Raw genomic sequence first — 15,700 nt, 5'->3', positions numbered from 1 at the left:
GTGGAGTCATGGAAAAAAACACATAGATTGATGAAATCACCTAGACAGTAAATGGATGAAGAGGAAGGAAGAAAAATGATGGCAACAGGGAAATGGAGGCTGTTTATTGAGGGTTTCAGATGGCTATAATAATACAATTGAAAAACATTCTCTCACTTGTGTAGACTATAAAGTATATGTATGTCTTACAAGCTCTGACAAAGACTTAAGGTATCAGACACAGTGCACTAAAAGCCAACCACAACTACATGCCACTGTATTGAATTAACTTGAATCAAGAAAAACATATTACAACTTGCTGAATATGGGGACTTTCAGCCAAAAGATAATTCTTGGTTTTCCATCCACAACGGTTTAGGGATGTACCAACAATCATGTTTCATCATGTACTTTATTCACACAAGATAGTTTCTGATCTATTCTATTTTTTATCGGCTTAAACCTTGCATAAATCCTTATATACTTGCTATATATCTGTATATACTGATTTTGCAAAGATAAATGAAATCTTACCTTACTATTTCAAAATAAAAAATAATGAAAAACATTGTCTGAGAAAAAAAAGTAAAGGAAAATGTGATTGCTTGTTGCAATCAATTGAATGAGGCTGACCATGATGATGGTAAGGTATAAACATATTAAAACAATATAAACATATGATAATAATTTCGAAGTCCACATTCTCAGCCTATCACTAAAATATTAATTCATAAAAACTAGCATAGGCTTTTAAGATTAGAGAATGAATAATCTTGTTGGTAAAAAATAGCATTTTCCTTGCTGCAAGTTTGCAATATCAGATTTTTTTTTTTCTTAATCCATGAAATTAGAAAATAAAAAATGTTCCTTTTGTGTGAGCCTAGTAGGGTCATTACCTAATTTTGGCTCTGGCATTTCCTCAGCTACATGTTCTCATAAAACTTTCTTTTAACAAAAAATCTGTTCATTTCATCTTGAGTTATGCCAAGGCAGAAATAAGGACCATTATTTATGGCTGATCCATAGCATGTTTTCCCAAGCCATAAAATACAGGTTCTTAGGCACATATAAATGGCTAAAATGGTATTGATTAGTCAAAGATGATGGTCCTCAGGCATTACTCTTCCATTTTCCTTCTCTTTTTTTATCTGTTATCTATGAAAGTTGTGCAAGTCTTCCTCATATGAATACAAGGAATGGCAGCACTATGTTTTTTATCCCAACAGATATAACACCTGCATCAAGCACCATAATTGAGGAACATTGTACCATTAAAATAAAATTAACAACAACCTGGACCAGACCAGTGATTTAAAAGGTCAGCCTAAGGTGCATAGGTGAGGTACATTTTAGTGTATGCGCCTCGCCTAGGTCCCAGGCACAACACTTTCAAAAGGCATGTGCCTAGTGCACCTAAGCATGCGCCTGGTGAGCTTTGTGCTTCAGCCCAGGCGTCTGCCTTTTGAAAATCTGTGCACTTTTTTCTGTTTTTTCATGCTTAGCAGTTGGGCCAGGGCTTTTCCCTTGGCCCACCGATCAAGCCCCTCAAGACAACCATATTTGCTAATGTTGCTCATTCATTGATCCTAATAAAAGATATTTTTAAAAGACACTTAAAGTTATAAAACCTCTTTTTATAGGGATTAAGAATTTAAGACCCTGATATGGACTAGTTCCAGCTTGCCTCTAGGGGCTTCGTGCAAAGGCGGCTCATAGAATTAGGAGCATAAAGTTTAACATCACATTAGCTACTTGAAGTAATGCAATTGGGAAAAAAAAATAAAGAGATTAAGTATTTACATGCTTGAATATGTTTTATATGTTATGCTTGATTTGATTTTTAAATTTTCATTTTAAATATTTTTACATGTTACATTTATGTATTTTAAATTAAGATAATAGGCTTTTTAAAACATTTATTTTAAAATTTAAGTTTATGTTTGTAATTAATAATGTTTTTTAAATTTATAATATTTTACATTTTTTTACTTTTTGGCATTTTTTAGCATTTTTGCATTTTTTATTCCTTGCTTCAAAAAGGCGCACACCTCGCCATACGCCTTATGCCTTAGGCTTAGGCGCAAAATGGTCCTTGCGTTTTTAAAACACTAGACTAGACACAATATTCATCATGCATGGTTCTCCATGCATTTGAAGTAACTAAAGGAAAGAAAAAGTAATGCTAGTATTCATATGCATGTAAGCATGGGTTATATACAAAGGACACTTGCAAAGATAACCAGAGAAGTTCAACACAAAAATTAAGGGGGAAGGGGGAGAATTGACTACTCAAAAACAATTTTGAATTTCTTTAAACTTTCATATCTCTGGCATAAAATGATATATATATTTTTAATTTGAATATATTTAAAACCAAAATTAACATATTAAAAAGGTTTGATCAATTTAAGAACAAAAAATAAGTAAAGCAGTCAGGCCATTATAGATGTGTGCAACTTAGCTTAAAACTCAACTTAGCTTTTTTTTTTTTGATAAATAAAACTCAACTTAGCTTTGAAGCCAACTATTTGGGGTCAACTAGATGGGATATATTACTGAAAATATATAATTTATAAAACTACAAAAAACTAAAAGTTAGCTAAGAAAGTTACATCCACATTGACAACCATAGGTCATGTTTCAAATGGTAAGGTTCCTGCCTATCATCCACTAATAGGAAATTAGGAATTCGGCTCAACATTAAAGAGGATGAATATCAAATCTAATTGATGATTGTATGCTCTAGTCTCATAGCATCGTAAGCATACTAAAGTTTTATTCTTTTATTAAGAAATGGTAACCGGGTATATTTATGTTAATGTATCAAAAGAGGAGACCAGCAAGATGATGTACATAGCATACAAATGCAAAGGCAGCCCCCTCCAAAACAGAAGGGCAAAAAAAAAAAGTTGGCTAACTAGTTGCTACTATACAGAAAAACCCTATTGACTCCAGCTCTAGCTAATATACCTGCTATGTGGAGCAAAACTATGAAAACCTATTCAGGATAGAGATGGCAGATATGGAAAGATCGGCAAATGGGTTGGCAGATTTTCTAGCCAAACAAATGGTGAATAGGAGCTTTTTTGGGCTCATTTGTAAGTGTTTGTGCGGTTCAGCCAAACTGAGAAAAGAGGAAGAAAGAAGAGAAGAAGAGAAGAGGGAGAAGAAGGTGAACAGTGTCGAACTGAGAAGACAAATCGTCTAACCCAGTCGGCCAAGCTTAAACATTACAAAAAATAAAATTACAAGGACTGAAATGCCCCTGCATATGAGGAGACATACAGCTAACACTTTACTTAGGGGAAAAGACCAAAATACCCCTTTTTAGTCGACTCTTAACACTCCCCCTCAAGCTGGAAGGTATATATCATATAATTCCAGCTTGTTACATATATAGCTCACTCTTCCCGAACTCAACCCTTTTGTGAACAGATCTACCAATTGGTCACCTGTTCTCACATGCTTAGTACTTATCTCACCATTGATGACCTTTTCCCTTACAAAGTGGCAATCTACCTCTATGTGTTTAGTTCTCTCATGAAAAGCTGGGTTGGATGAGATGTGAATTGCAGCCTGGTTGTCACAGTATAGCTTCATGGGTTTGCTTATTGAAAACCCGATTTCCTGCAATAGATTCTTCAACCATACTAACTCACATGTAGTATGTGCCATGGCCCTGTATTCTGCTTCTGCACTGCTCCTTGCTACAACAACATGCTTCTTGCTCTTCCAAGTCACTAGATTTCCTCCCAAAAAGGTGCAATAACCTGTAGTGGATCTCCTGTTTGATACAGAGCCAGCCCAGTCTGTGTCGGGGTATCCAACTACTTCAAGGTCACCTCCTAGCTTGTATAGTAACCCATGACCTGCCCCCCCCCCCTTCAAATACCGCACAATTCTAAGAACTGCATCCCAGTGAAGCACCCGAGGATTCTGCATGAATTGGATTACCACACTGATGGCAAAAGAGATGTCAAGCCTAGTGATAGTTAGATAGTTCAGTTTTCCCACTAGCCTTCTATACCTTCCAGGATTATCAAACAATTCACCTGTGTCACTCCCCAACTTCACATTCAGTTCCATGGGAGTTTCAGCTGGTTTAGCACCTAGCAACCCTGTATCTTCCAACAGGTCAAGAACATATTTCCGCTGACAGAGGTTGATGCCTTCCTTTGATCTAGCAACTTCTATACCTAGAAAATACTTCAACTTCCCAAGATCTTTTGTCTGAAAGTGATTTTGTAGGAATGTCTTCAATCTATCAATCTCAACTCTATCACTGCCAATTATGACTATGTCAACCACATATACTACCAACAAGATCTTCCCAGCCACAGAGTCATAGCTAAATACTGAATGGTCAACTTGACATTGTCTCATTCCAAACTCCTTCACTACTTCACTGAATTTGCCAAACCAAGCACGGGGAGACTGTTTGAGCTCATAGATCGCCTTCTTGAACTTACACACCTTACCATCCTCCCCTTGAGCAACATACCCTGGTGGTTGCTCCATGTACACTTCCTCTAGAAGATCACCATGGAGAAAGGCATTTTTAATATCAAGCTAAAAGAGAGGCCAATCATGCAGTGCAGCTAAGGAAATCAACACGCGTACTGAGCCAATCTTTGCAACTGGAGAAAAGGTTTCGACATAGTCTACACCATAAAGTTAAGAGTACCCTTTTCAACTATACGGGCTTTCAGCCGTTCCACTCTCCCATCTAGTAAATACTTAACAGTATACACCCACTTACAATCAACAACATGTTTACCTGGAGGAAGATTGGTGAGTTACCATGTATGATTGTGATGAAGAGCAGAAAGTTCTTCTTCCATAGCATTTCGCCAGCCTGGTGAGGTAAGAGCCTCCTTAACATCCTTAGGTATGGATACAGAGGATAACAAGGTAATAAACTCACAACGGGAAGCATAAAGGTGAGATACAGAAAATAATTGGATATAGGATGTAGTGTGCAACTACGTTTACCTTTCCACACTGCAATAGGAAAGTCAAGGTCAGAAGGCAATTCAATTGTGGAAAGAGCTGGATCAGCCACTGGAGTAGAAGGTGGTGGAGGTGCTGGCCTCTGCCGATGAATATACACTTGACGAATTGGTGGTCTTTCAATACGCTCCTGCATTGGGGAAGGTGTAGACTCAGGCATAATGGGAACCACTGGGGTGGAATTATCAACTGGAAGAGGAAGAGGAACCTCTATAGGAGGAGAAGGGATATCAGAAGGAGAGAAGTATGGCACCGATTCAAAAAATGTAACATCAGGACACACGAAGAATTTTCGAGTAACAAGGTTATAGCATTTATACCCTTTTTGGGTCATAGAGTAGCCAAGGAAGATACATTTAACGGAACGAACGTCCAACTTGTCTAGTCCATGACCAAAATTCTGAACAAAGCACATACACCTGAAGATCCTGGGAGTCAGAGGATATGGACACAGAGTGGGAAATAAGATAGAGAACAGAGAACGGCCATTCAGAATAAATGAGAGCATGCGATTAATGAGAAAACAAGCAGTCATAACTGCATAACTCTAGAAATGTTTAGGAGCATTCATATGATGGAGAGACTGAGCTATTTCAATTAGATGCCGATTCTTCCTCTCAACCACCCCATTTTGTTGAGGGGTGTGAGCACAAGATGTCTGATGAATAATACCATGTTGTTCCAAGTATTATTGGAATGAAGAAAGAAAATACTCTCTGCCATTGTCAGAACGAAGAATTTTAAGTGAAACACCAAATTATGTATGCACTTCAGCATGAAACTTTTGGGAAATGGAAAATAATTCACTTCTTTCATTAAATAAAGCCATGTCGTTCTTGAACAATCATCAACAAAGATATCAAAATATTTGTAACCATTATAAGACTCAATTCTAATTGGACCCCACACATCTGAATGAACTAAATCAAAAGGACTCAACATATGACTATCAACTCTAGGACTAAAGGAAACCCGATGGTGTTTCCCATACTAACATGACTCACACTGTAAAGACAACAGACGACTCAATGACGGAACAAGAAGCTTGAGAGCTTTAAGAGATGGATGGCCGAGTCTACAATGCCACTGAAGAGGAGTCAAAGAGGTTTGAAGTGCAACCATAGATCCACCACCGTCAAGATAATACAATCCTCCAGCTTCATGCCCTCCACCAATCTTCTTCCCCGTCGTTAGATCCTGAAAAACACAAGAGGAAGGGTAAAATGTGATAGAACAATTAAGGGATTTGGTTAGTTTACTAACAGACATAAGATTGAAAGGAAACTTGGGAACGTATAAAACAAAAGTCAAAGAAAGAGATCCATTGGCAAGGATCACATTATTCGATGTAGGAGTTGGAGAAAGGGAGGAAAACACACCTAGAGTCCCGGTCATGTGATCAGAGGCTCCAGAGTCAATTATCTAGGGTGAAGGTTTGGATGCTAGGCAAGCTATACCTGAATGAGCAAGAATGTCAGTATTCTGATGTGAGGTGGCCTAAAGAAATCTCTCATACTCCTCTCTTGCAAATTGTTGAGCAGGAGAAGAAGAAAGGAAAGAAGGAAGAAGAAGAAGAAGAAAGAAGAGGCTACTGAGTTAAGGCCTCAAAAGAACTGCTTCAGTCGAGTGAAGCATTTGTATTTATACTATACTGGCCGTACAACACAAGAGGTCTACAAAATTACAAAAATACCCCTGCAGGCACTAAACCTGCATACAATACATATAATACACTTGTCAACACTCCGCCTCAAGTTGGGGCATAGATATCAATCATGCCCAACTTGTCACAGAGACCTTGGTGTCTGGAATGGTTTAGCCCTTTTGTAAAGATGTCTGCTAGTTGGTCTTCAGAGCTGATGTATGGAGTGCATACTTCGCCTGTGATGATTTTCTCTCTGATAAAGTGCTTGTCAACTTCAATGTGCTTTGTTCTATCATGTAGTACCGGGTTGGCAGCGATACTTATAGCTGCCTTGTTGTCACAGAGCAGAGTCATGGGTTTATCAACTAGAAAACCCAACTCTCCCAATAGATTCTTTATCCACATACCTTCGGCAACTCCATATGCCATTGCACGGTACTCAGCTTCAGCACTGGATCTAGCTACCACGGTTTGCTTCTTACTCCTCCAAGTAACAAGGTTCCCTCCTACAAAGGTGTAGTAGCCACTAGTAGACCTTCTGTCACTTTGAGATCCAGCCCAATCCGCATCTGTGTAAATTTCAACTCTCAAATGTCCATGTTTCTGGAATAATAAGCCAGCACCCGGGAACTTCTTAAGATACCGCAGTATTCTCTTCGCTGCTTCAAGATGAGTGGACCTAGGTGCATGCATGAACTGGCTGAGGACACCAACAACATATGCTATGTCTGGACGAGTCATAGAGAGGTACAACAATCTCCCTACAAGCCTCTGAAATTGCTTCACATCCTTAAGAGGTTCACCTTGGCTGTCACTTAACTTATGGTTGGGGTCAATGGGAGAGTTAGCTGGTTTAACCCCAATCTTTCCAGTGTCCTTAAGCAAATCTAGGACATATTTCTTTTGAGAGATAAAGATACCCTTTTTTGATCGGGCAACCTCAATTCCAAGGAAGTATTTGGCGGGTCCTAGATCTTTCACTTCGAACTGAGTGGCAAGGAAGCCCTTCAAACTTTGAATTTCATCCTTCCAGTCACCAGTAACAATTATGTCATCCACATATACTATTAGGGCAGCCATTTTACCTTGTACTCTTTTTACAAACAGTGTGTGATCTGACTGGCATTGCTTGTATCCCCTTTGCTGAACTGTAGTATGAAATCTGCTGAACCAAGCTCTTGGTGATTGCTTCAGCCCGTATAAAGACTTCTTTAACTTGCACACTTTTTGTTCACTTCCTTGAGCCAAAAAACCGGGGGGTTAAACCATATAAACTTCCTCTTCAAGGTCACCATTCAAGAAGGCATTCTTGATGTCGAGCTGATATAGATCCCAATTTAGATTGGCAGCACGAGAGAAAAGGACTCTAATAGAGTTCATTTTGGCAACAGGGGCAAAGGTTTCTGCATAATCAACTCCATATACTTGAGTAAAACCCTTTGCCACTAAACAAGCTTTATACCTCTCCATGGTTCCATCAGCCCCATGCTTAATAGTGAACACCCATTTACATCCAACTGGATCCTTTCCCTAAGGGAGATCAACAGGTTCCCACGTGCCATTCTTATGAAGGGCATCAATTTCTTCCTTCATGGCCTTTGTCCATTTTGGTACTGAGAGAGCTTCTACCACATTCTTGGGAATAGGGATACTGTCAATGGAGGTAAGAAAAGCACGGAATGAAGGTGAGATGTTCTCATAGGAAACAAAGTTGGAAATGGAGTGTTTAGTGGTGCACGACCTAACACCTTTCCTGTGGGCAATAGGAAGGTCAATATCATTAGCAACAGGGAGGTTGGGAGTCAAGTTACCTGAGTGAGTATGATCTTCCCCCAAGAAATTTGATGGCACTTGAGGTACAGCTTCTGGATTCTCCACAACTCTTGAACCTGGTTGGCCTTTACGACGACGAGAAAAAACACGGAAAGGTGGAGGATCAGAATGAGAAGGGGAAGAAGGAGAAGTAATAGGAAGAGGAGGAAGTTGAACTAGTTTCTCCTCATGCCTACACTCCCCCTAAGGAGAAACAGGAAAGAATGGCTCATCTTCAAAGAAGGTAACATCCATGGAGACATAGAATTTCCGAGAAACAGGATCAAAGCAACGATACCCTTTCTGAGAGAATGAGTAGCCAAGAAATATGCACGGGATAGCACGAGAGTCCAATTTCCCCCGAGTGGGAGATAGGTTTTGGACAAAGCACCGGCAACCAAAAACACGAGGAGGAATAGAAAGAAGAGGGGCCTTAGGAAAGAGAAGCTGATGTGGGGCTTTGTACTCTAACCAACGAGAGGGCATTTGGTTAATGAGGTATGTAGAACAAAGGACGGCCTCGAGCCAAAATCGTTTGGGAACATTCGTGTGGAGTAGTAAACCCCGTGCCACTTCAAGAAGGTGTCGGTTCTTCCATTCAGCCACACCATTTTGTTGTGGCATGCGGGCACAAGAGCTCCGGTGAAGTGAGCCATGTGAAGCAAAGAACTCCGTGAGGTCACTATGAAAAAAATCTTTTGCATTGTCTGATTGAAATATTTGAATTTTGGTCTGAAATTGGGTGAAGACCATCCGCTGAAAATCTTGGATAATTTTTGGTACTTCCTCACGGGTTCGCATTGGATATACCCAAGTGTATCTGGAATAATCTTGGATAATTTTTCGGTGTTGTTCATCAAGTTTCTCCTGCTCTCTTCAGACTGGACAAGAGCATAGACCTCCTGAATTGAAGGAAGATCCTTAGAACTTAGAATTTGTACTCTGATGGATTCATAGATAGGATTGAGACCATGTAAAAAAGCAAACACTCTTTGCTGTGAGACAAGTTTCTTATACAATTTTGCATCTTCATCACACTTCCAATCAATATTTTGGTAATGGTCCAACTCCTTCCAAACAGTGGACAAATCAGAGTAATAAACTGATAAACTCCTCTCCCCCTGTTTACAAGTAGATGAAGCTGCTTGTAGTTGATAAATCTTGGCATAGTGTCGAAGTTCAGAATATGTGGATTTTGCCTGTTCCCAGATCTCATTTGCAGTTTCAACCCACATGAAGTTCTTCCTTATTTGCGGTTGCATGGAGATCAAAAGCCATGATATAACCATACTGTTCTCCTGATCCCATCTATCATGTTCTGCATTTCCAGAAGGTGGTTCTTTGATTCTTCCATTTATGTAGCCTATTTTTTCCCTTGCAGTTATGTATAGTTTGATCCCCCTTGACCACTCTAGGTAGTTTAACCCATCAAGAGGAACAATAACCATAGGGAAGGATAGGTCACTGCTCCCACTCATTCCATTCAGCATTGTAGAGATTCCGGATGTAGCTGAATCTTCACTATTCATACTTCTAGGTTCAGAACACTGCCTTACAGAGCTGCTACAGTCCACAACTAGGCACTTACTGATTTTCGGTTTCACAGAGAACCAAGCACAAACACTGCAGCTGCAGTACTAGGTTGTATGACCTACACTATGTAGGAGTCCACAAAACAATATACGAACTGCACTTGCAGTGTAACCAGGTCTGAATGACCTACAGTTTTACAACTTTAATGCAGCTTCTTAGCTGAAAAAAAAAACTCAGTAGGAACAGCAATACGAGTGGTGGTTCACCACACCTAATCGGCTGATATCCACTTTCCAGGGCAGCCGAACAGTCACTTAGGGTTTAGGGTTCATCAACAGTCCCTTAGGGAGCTGAATAGAGCAACACACAATCGGAGGAAGGGGGACAGTCCCTACTCAGATTTTGGGACATTAACAGTCCATCGAAGGAGGCAAGAAAAGAACCACAAACAGAAAAAAATTCAGTTTAGCACCTAGGTCACCCGAACTGTGAATAGGCAGTACAGTCATGGACTCAAACTTCTCTTCAGGTCAGAACCCTCCTTCGTACATCTGGGATGGTTTTCTACAGGTTTCTTAGCCGAGCAACTCCAGTTACCAGCACCTTGGGCTGAAGGATGAAGGATGAAGAAGAAAAAACTTGTAGCAGAACCTTTTTCTGCGCTAGGAAGTTGAACAGTCAGCTTTCTTGTAGCAGAACCCTACTCGGCAGTGGAGACTAATCGCAACACTAGAGAAAGCTTCTTCTTCCTTGTCTCCGAGCATCAGGACTATAGCTTCTACGCAGCAATGGAGAGAGACCTCAGCTGGTTGTTTTCCAGGCCTGGACGGTCCTGCTCTGATACCATGTTGAGCAGGAGAAGAAGAAAGGAAAGAAGGAAGAAGAAGAAGAAGAAGAAAGAAGAGGCTACTGAGTTAAGGCCTCAAAAGAACTGCTTCAGTCGAGTGAAGCATTTGTATTTATACTATACTGGCCATACAACACAAGAGGTCTACAAAATTACAAAAATACCCCTACGGGCACTAAACCTGTGTACAGTACATATAATACACCTGTCAACACAAATTACTCATCATCTCCTTCCCAGAAGTAGTTGTGACTGTAGAGGATGCTGGATCAGTTGGTTGAATATCACTGGCTTCACTACCACCAACAGCTGCATGATTAGCCCATGTTGATGGTGGGCCATGCAAATCATAGCAGAAGTTAACTGTGTGTCCTTCTCTCCCACAATATGTGCATTTTCTAATAGTGCTCCCCCTTCCTCTGCCACGGCCTCCCCCTGAATCACGACCTCCTCTACCACCACAACCACCCATTGGGTTACCACGGCCTCCGTTAACTATACGACCACCTCCTCTGTGTCCATAAGAACCACCTCGAGTGCCAACAAGTGCTGATCTATCGGAAGGTATGTTACACTCTGTGGGGGTAAGAGGTATCCTACGGAGACGGGCAAACACCTCTTCTAGAGTAGGGAGAGCAGATCCTCCCAATATCTGTGCTCTGATCGGTTCATATTCTGCTTTCAATCCCACCAAGAACCGAGTAACATCTAGTTGTTCCCTTTGTTGTTGTTAAATCTTAATGTCTGGTGTTAAGGGATGATAGACATTAAGTTCATTCCGAAGATTCTTCACATTGGCGTAATATTCTTCAAGAGCCTAGTTTCCCTGTTGCAAACTAAAGTATTCCTGATAAAGCTGATAAACCCTTGTGGTGTTGTCTTGTCCAGAGTAGAGTTTCTTGGCTGGTTCCCATATATCCCTTGTTGTATCTAAAAACATGAAATTAACACTGATTCTAGGCTCCATACTGTTCCACAACCACGTCGCAATTTGAGCATCCTCTTGCTCCCAATCACTAAAACCCGGGGATTCAACCACCAAGTACTGGCCTTAGCATACTTTCGACCACTTCAACCACCACTGTACTGCTAACATGCAGATTTAAAACCACAAAGAATCCCACTTGAAATTGCTCATTAGAGGGTTAAGACCACCACGACTGCACCTACTCGACCACCACGGCTGTCACACCCATGGTGACGGCAGTCTACACGAAAAAAACCCATTTTTTCTGGTCACTCGACTGTTGTTCTCTTTCCCTGTCACCAGAAGTCAAACCTCTGAAACCCTAGAAGTTGCTGCAGGAATCTGGGTTGTGCCACAGTCTTCTACCCCAGATTTCTCACACCAGAAAAAAAAAAAAAAAAACGAAAAAAAGAAGAAGAACTGAGAAATATTAGTTGAGGATGCTGTAATCGACTGCTGTCAATGGCGCTCTGATACCATGTTTGTGCAGTTCAGCCGAACTGAGAAAAGAGGAAGAAAGAAGAGAAGAAGAAGAAGAAGAGAAGAGGGAGAAGGTGAACAGTGTCGAACTGAGAAGACAAATCGTCTAACCCAGTCGACCAAGCTTAAACATTACAAAAAATAAAATTACAAGGACTGAAATGCCCCTGCATATGAGGAGACATACAGCTAACACTTAGGGGAAAAGACCAAAATACCCCTCTTTAGTCGACTCTAACAGTAAGCTTTGTGATATAGTTTAGAGGCTGCACCTCGTACCTCATTGCGGGGAGTTTGTTATATGTATCATTTGATTTTAATTAATAAAATTGCTATTACTTATAAAAAACTATGGAAACCCACTCAAGATAGAGATTAAGATTTTGAGCCTTGAAACTTCATCTGCCTGATGCAAAAAGGACAAATCCTGAGCTAGTACTGATACTTGTGATCATTTTTATTCCAACACATCTCTAACATAAATCTATATTCTTTTCCCAATCTTTCTCTAGTTTCTCTAGATTTTTAAACATTCATTTGTAATGGAAACACATCTCTGGGATACACTATTTCCTCCAAATCAATAATTCTAAATTTATAATGGTAACTAAACTTCAGAGATTGGTGGAAAGCACATTTTCAAATAGATATTTTCAATCTCTGGCCCATAGTCACGAAGAAATTCAATTTTAGGAAAAAACCAGGTCAGGACTTAGTCATGAAGAAATTCAAATAGATACTTTCAATCTCTGGCCCATAAGGGATGCCCAATCTATTACTCAGTGTAGAGAGGTTGACCACCTCGAGACACTTACAAAGTATAATAGCCCATCTGTATATTTTCAAAATCCAATAAGATCATCTAAACAAACTAACCACTTAGAGAATGAAAAGTAAGAATTGTACCTTATGTATTCTAAGAATGTTTCCATTTTCTTTTGCTGCATATTCAGACAGATATAACAAAAATCCAAACATCTGAATAAAAATAAGATATTAGTTATCAGTAAAAGATCATTTGAAATTCTTGAATTCTAATTACCAAAGGTTCCTATAAAGAAAACGTAATTATACCTGTCCCATTAACTCCATTGGAATTGGGGTTTCAGATTCAACCATGTCAACATTGGCAATTTTATCGAATAAAGATGCATGTTTTTGAACTTTTATTGTCCCATATCCACTCTTTTCATTATTAGAAGGGATTGGGGGAAGTGCTACTGTAGTATATTGTCTTATGACACTCCTCAGTGCTGAAAAAGAATAGCATTCATTAATAGATGTTTTACTTTTTTTTTTGAAACATAAATAGTTGCTTTACTGAAACTCCACAAACAAACTTGAAGATAGCTCCAAAACAACACTTAGTAATGATAAATAAATGAAAGTATGAAACATCCCAGTAAGTGCCATTATAATGATGTGCATTTCCAATCCAACCTCGCTTCCGCTAATTCCAATTATAAGTCAGGTCAGCTGACCAGGACACTAGCAAAGCTTCTATAGCCTCTATGTAAATGAATAAATTGTTTGAAAGGCATTAAAGTATTTTATTTTTGATTTTTTTCCTTTTTTGGTCTTTAGACATCTACAGAACAAAGTAGTAATATGTGCTTAGTCACAGAAATAATTGTAACTGACAAATAGTGGATTCTCACTGCAAAATCAAGTTAAGAAGAATATGCCTTTGAATTTCAAATTATCCACATCACCAGTTTCCTTGATAGGAGCATCCTGAAAAAAAGGAATTAATTTAATATTATAATGAATATTTCAGAATAAAAGTTAAGAATCATGTCAATATTTTTTGTTGTTTTTCTTACATAATCATACGAAGTAAGGTCAGGCATGTAATTGGAACTACTCCCACCAGTGTTTGCACCACTGAAAAATCCAAAGTTTGTTCCTCCATGTGCCATCTGACATTTAGGAAAGCTTATATAATTGTTATACCAATCAAGCAATCAATTCCAAGCAGAAAGCTGAGAGTGGTAGCATACATAAAGCACAGCAGAACCATTTTTAGACAAAATGGCTTCCAACGCATTCGCTGTAAAATTAGCATCAGTTTCAGCAAGTTTCTCTCCCCAGTGAGTAAGCCAACCTGTATAAAATTCCCTGAAACACCAAGCACATGAGCATAAAATTCCTCCAGTTTATGCACATTGCAGTAGGAAAAGATATACTAACGAAGAAAGAGGGGGTGATCTTCCAGGGGCATTGAATTCCTTCTGCAACTGGAATATAGACCATGGATCACTACCAGTGGAGAAGTCAACAGCTGCAAACAAGTAACCAAGAAAATCTTAGAGCCTTTATGAAATACCTCACATGTTATCTCTATTAGAATAAAAATTTGTATATGATATACGCCATTTTCCTCCTTTGCTAGGATTAAGAAAAAGTTAGGTACTTGAATTTATTATACAAATTAAATGCTAATATGTATTGTCTTTTTATTGGTAATAATAATGGTGTAGAAGCAAAAGGAACTATTGATAGAGAAGAACAACAGTACAAGATTGATATTTGAAGTCTTTGAGGGTTCAAGAGAGCATTTAGCAATGTGTGTGTTGATTATGTTAGACAATGTATGCCCTTAACTCTAATCAGACTAATGTACATAAACATTTATCTGTAAATGAATAAAGTACATTGTCATTTCATGTTTATATTGGTATGCTTTTCTGTGTATTACTCCTTAAACTGAACACTAATGAGACTTGTGTTAGTCTAGAAAGTTCTCAGCCATTGGATAGACTTGGGGAGTTTATCCTGACAAGGCTGACACTGGTGTGCTGCCAAATAGTTGGAGCAACTTGTCTCAAATGCTAGGGCTAGACCCAAAGCACAAGCAGTGGGTGTTTGGAAAAAACACTGAACCCGGACCAATTTCCAGTTATGCCTTGGACCTTGGAGATAGATGGGCAAAACTAGAAGGTTACACTTTATCCTGGACTTGATTATGATACTACACTAGGTGTTGGACTGGGTTGTCTTTGATATGCCAACTAGTGAGATCCATCAAGGGTCAAATACCTGGGCATGTTGGGGTAGTTTGGGAAATCACCTGAGTGGGTGACCATAGTGATAGGATTGGCCCCTTTGTTGAACAAAGAGAATATCAGGGTTCACACTCTCTTTGATGGAAACCTAAACTGTTGATAGTGGAAATTAACTGTATTTGAAATCTGATTTTGCAAAATGTATTTATATGCTATACTACTATTTTATGAAAAGGTTTGCAAAAGGATTTTAATCACGGGATCCATCTGAGCAAAAAGTGTGGCACTGCACCTTGCAGCTAGGAGAGAGGTCCTTCCTTGCCGGGCAGTGTTGTGATCATTATGGGCTGAGAGGTTAAGTGTAAAAGACCATTACAGGGCTGATTACCTGATGGGCTTTATCTCACATAAGTCCATTATCC

At 39.3% G+C, this 15,700-nt stretch overlaps 1 protein-coding gene across 3 annotated transcripts in view; it reads right to left on the bottom strand.

Moving 5' to 3' along the window:
• The window catches only part of BGAL17 (beta-galactosidase 17), a 77,529-nt gene that overhangs the window by 15,386 nt on the left and 46,443 nt on the right, over positions 1-15,700 (bottom strand). For all 3 annotated transcript variants that reach the window (XR_016079459.1, XR_016079460.1, XM_010263789.3), the window contains exons 8-13: positions 14,464-14,554; positions 14,274-14,391; positions 14,097-14,192; positions 13,959-14,007; positions 13,348-13,526; positions 13,180-13,251 (exon numbers count right to left, since the gene is read on the bottom strand). Coding sequence is in view for 1 of the 3 variants with exons in the window: in XM_010263789.3 (XP_010262091.1) it covers positions 13,180-13,251; positions 13,348-13,526; positions 13,959-14,007; positions 14,097-14,192; positions 14,274-14,391; positions 14,464-14,554 (605 nt within the window). In the remaining 2 variants the exon portion in view is untranslated. The remainder of the gene's footprint in view (positions 1-13,179; positions 13,252-13,347; positions 13,527-13,958; positions 14,008-14,096; positions 14,193-14,273; positions 14,392-14,463; positions 14,555-15,700) is intronic.

The sequence above is a fragment of the Nelumbo nucifera genome, chromosome 8, assembly GCF_055504915.1.
Source record: "Nelumbo nucifera cultivar China Antique chromosome 8, China Antique-T2T, whole genome shotgun sequence".
In the NCBI taxonomy this organism is placed as follows: domain Eukaryota; kingdom Viridiplantae; phylum Streptophyta; class Magnoliopsida; order Proteales; family Nelumbonaceae; genus Nelumbo; species Nelumbo nucifera.
Note: the sequence above shows the minus strand (reverse complement) of the source record. Positions and strands in the feature narration are given on the sequence as shown.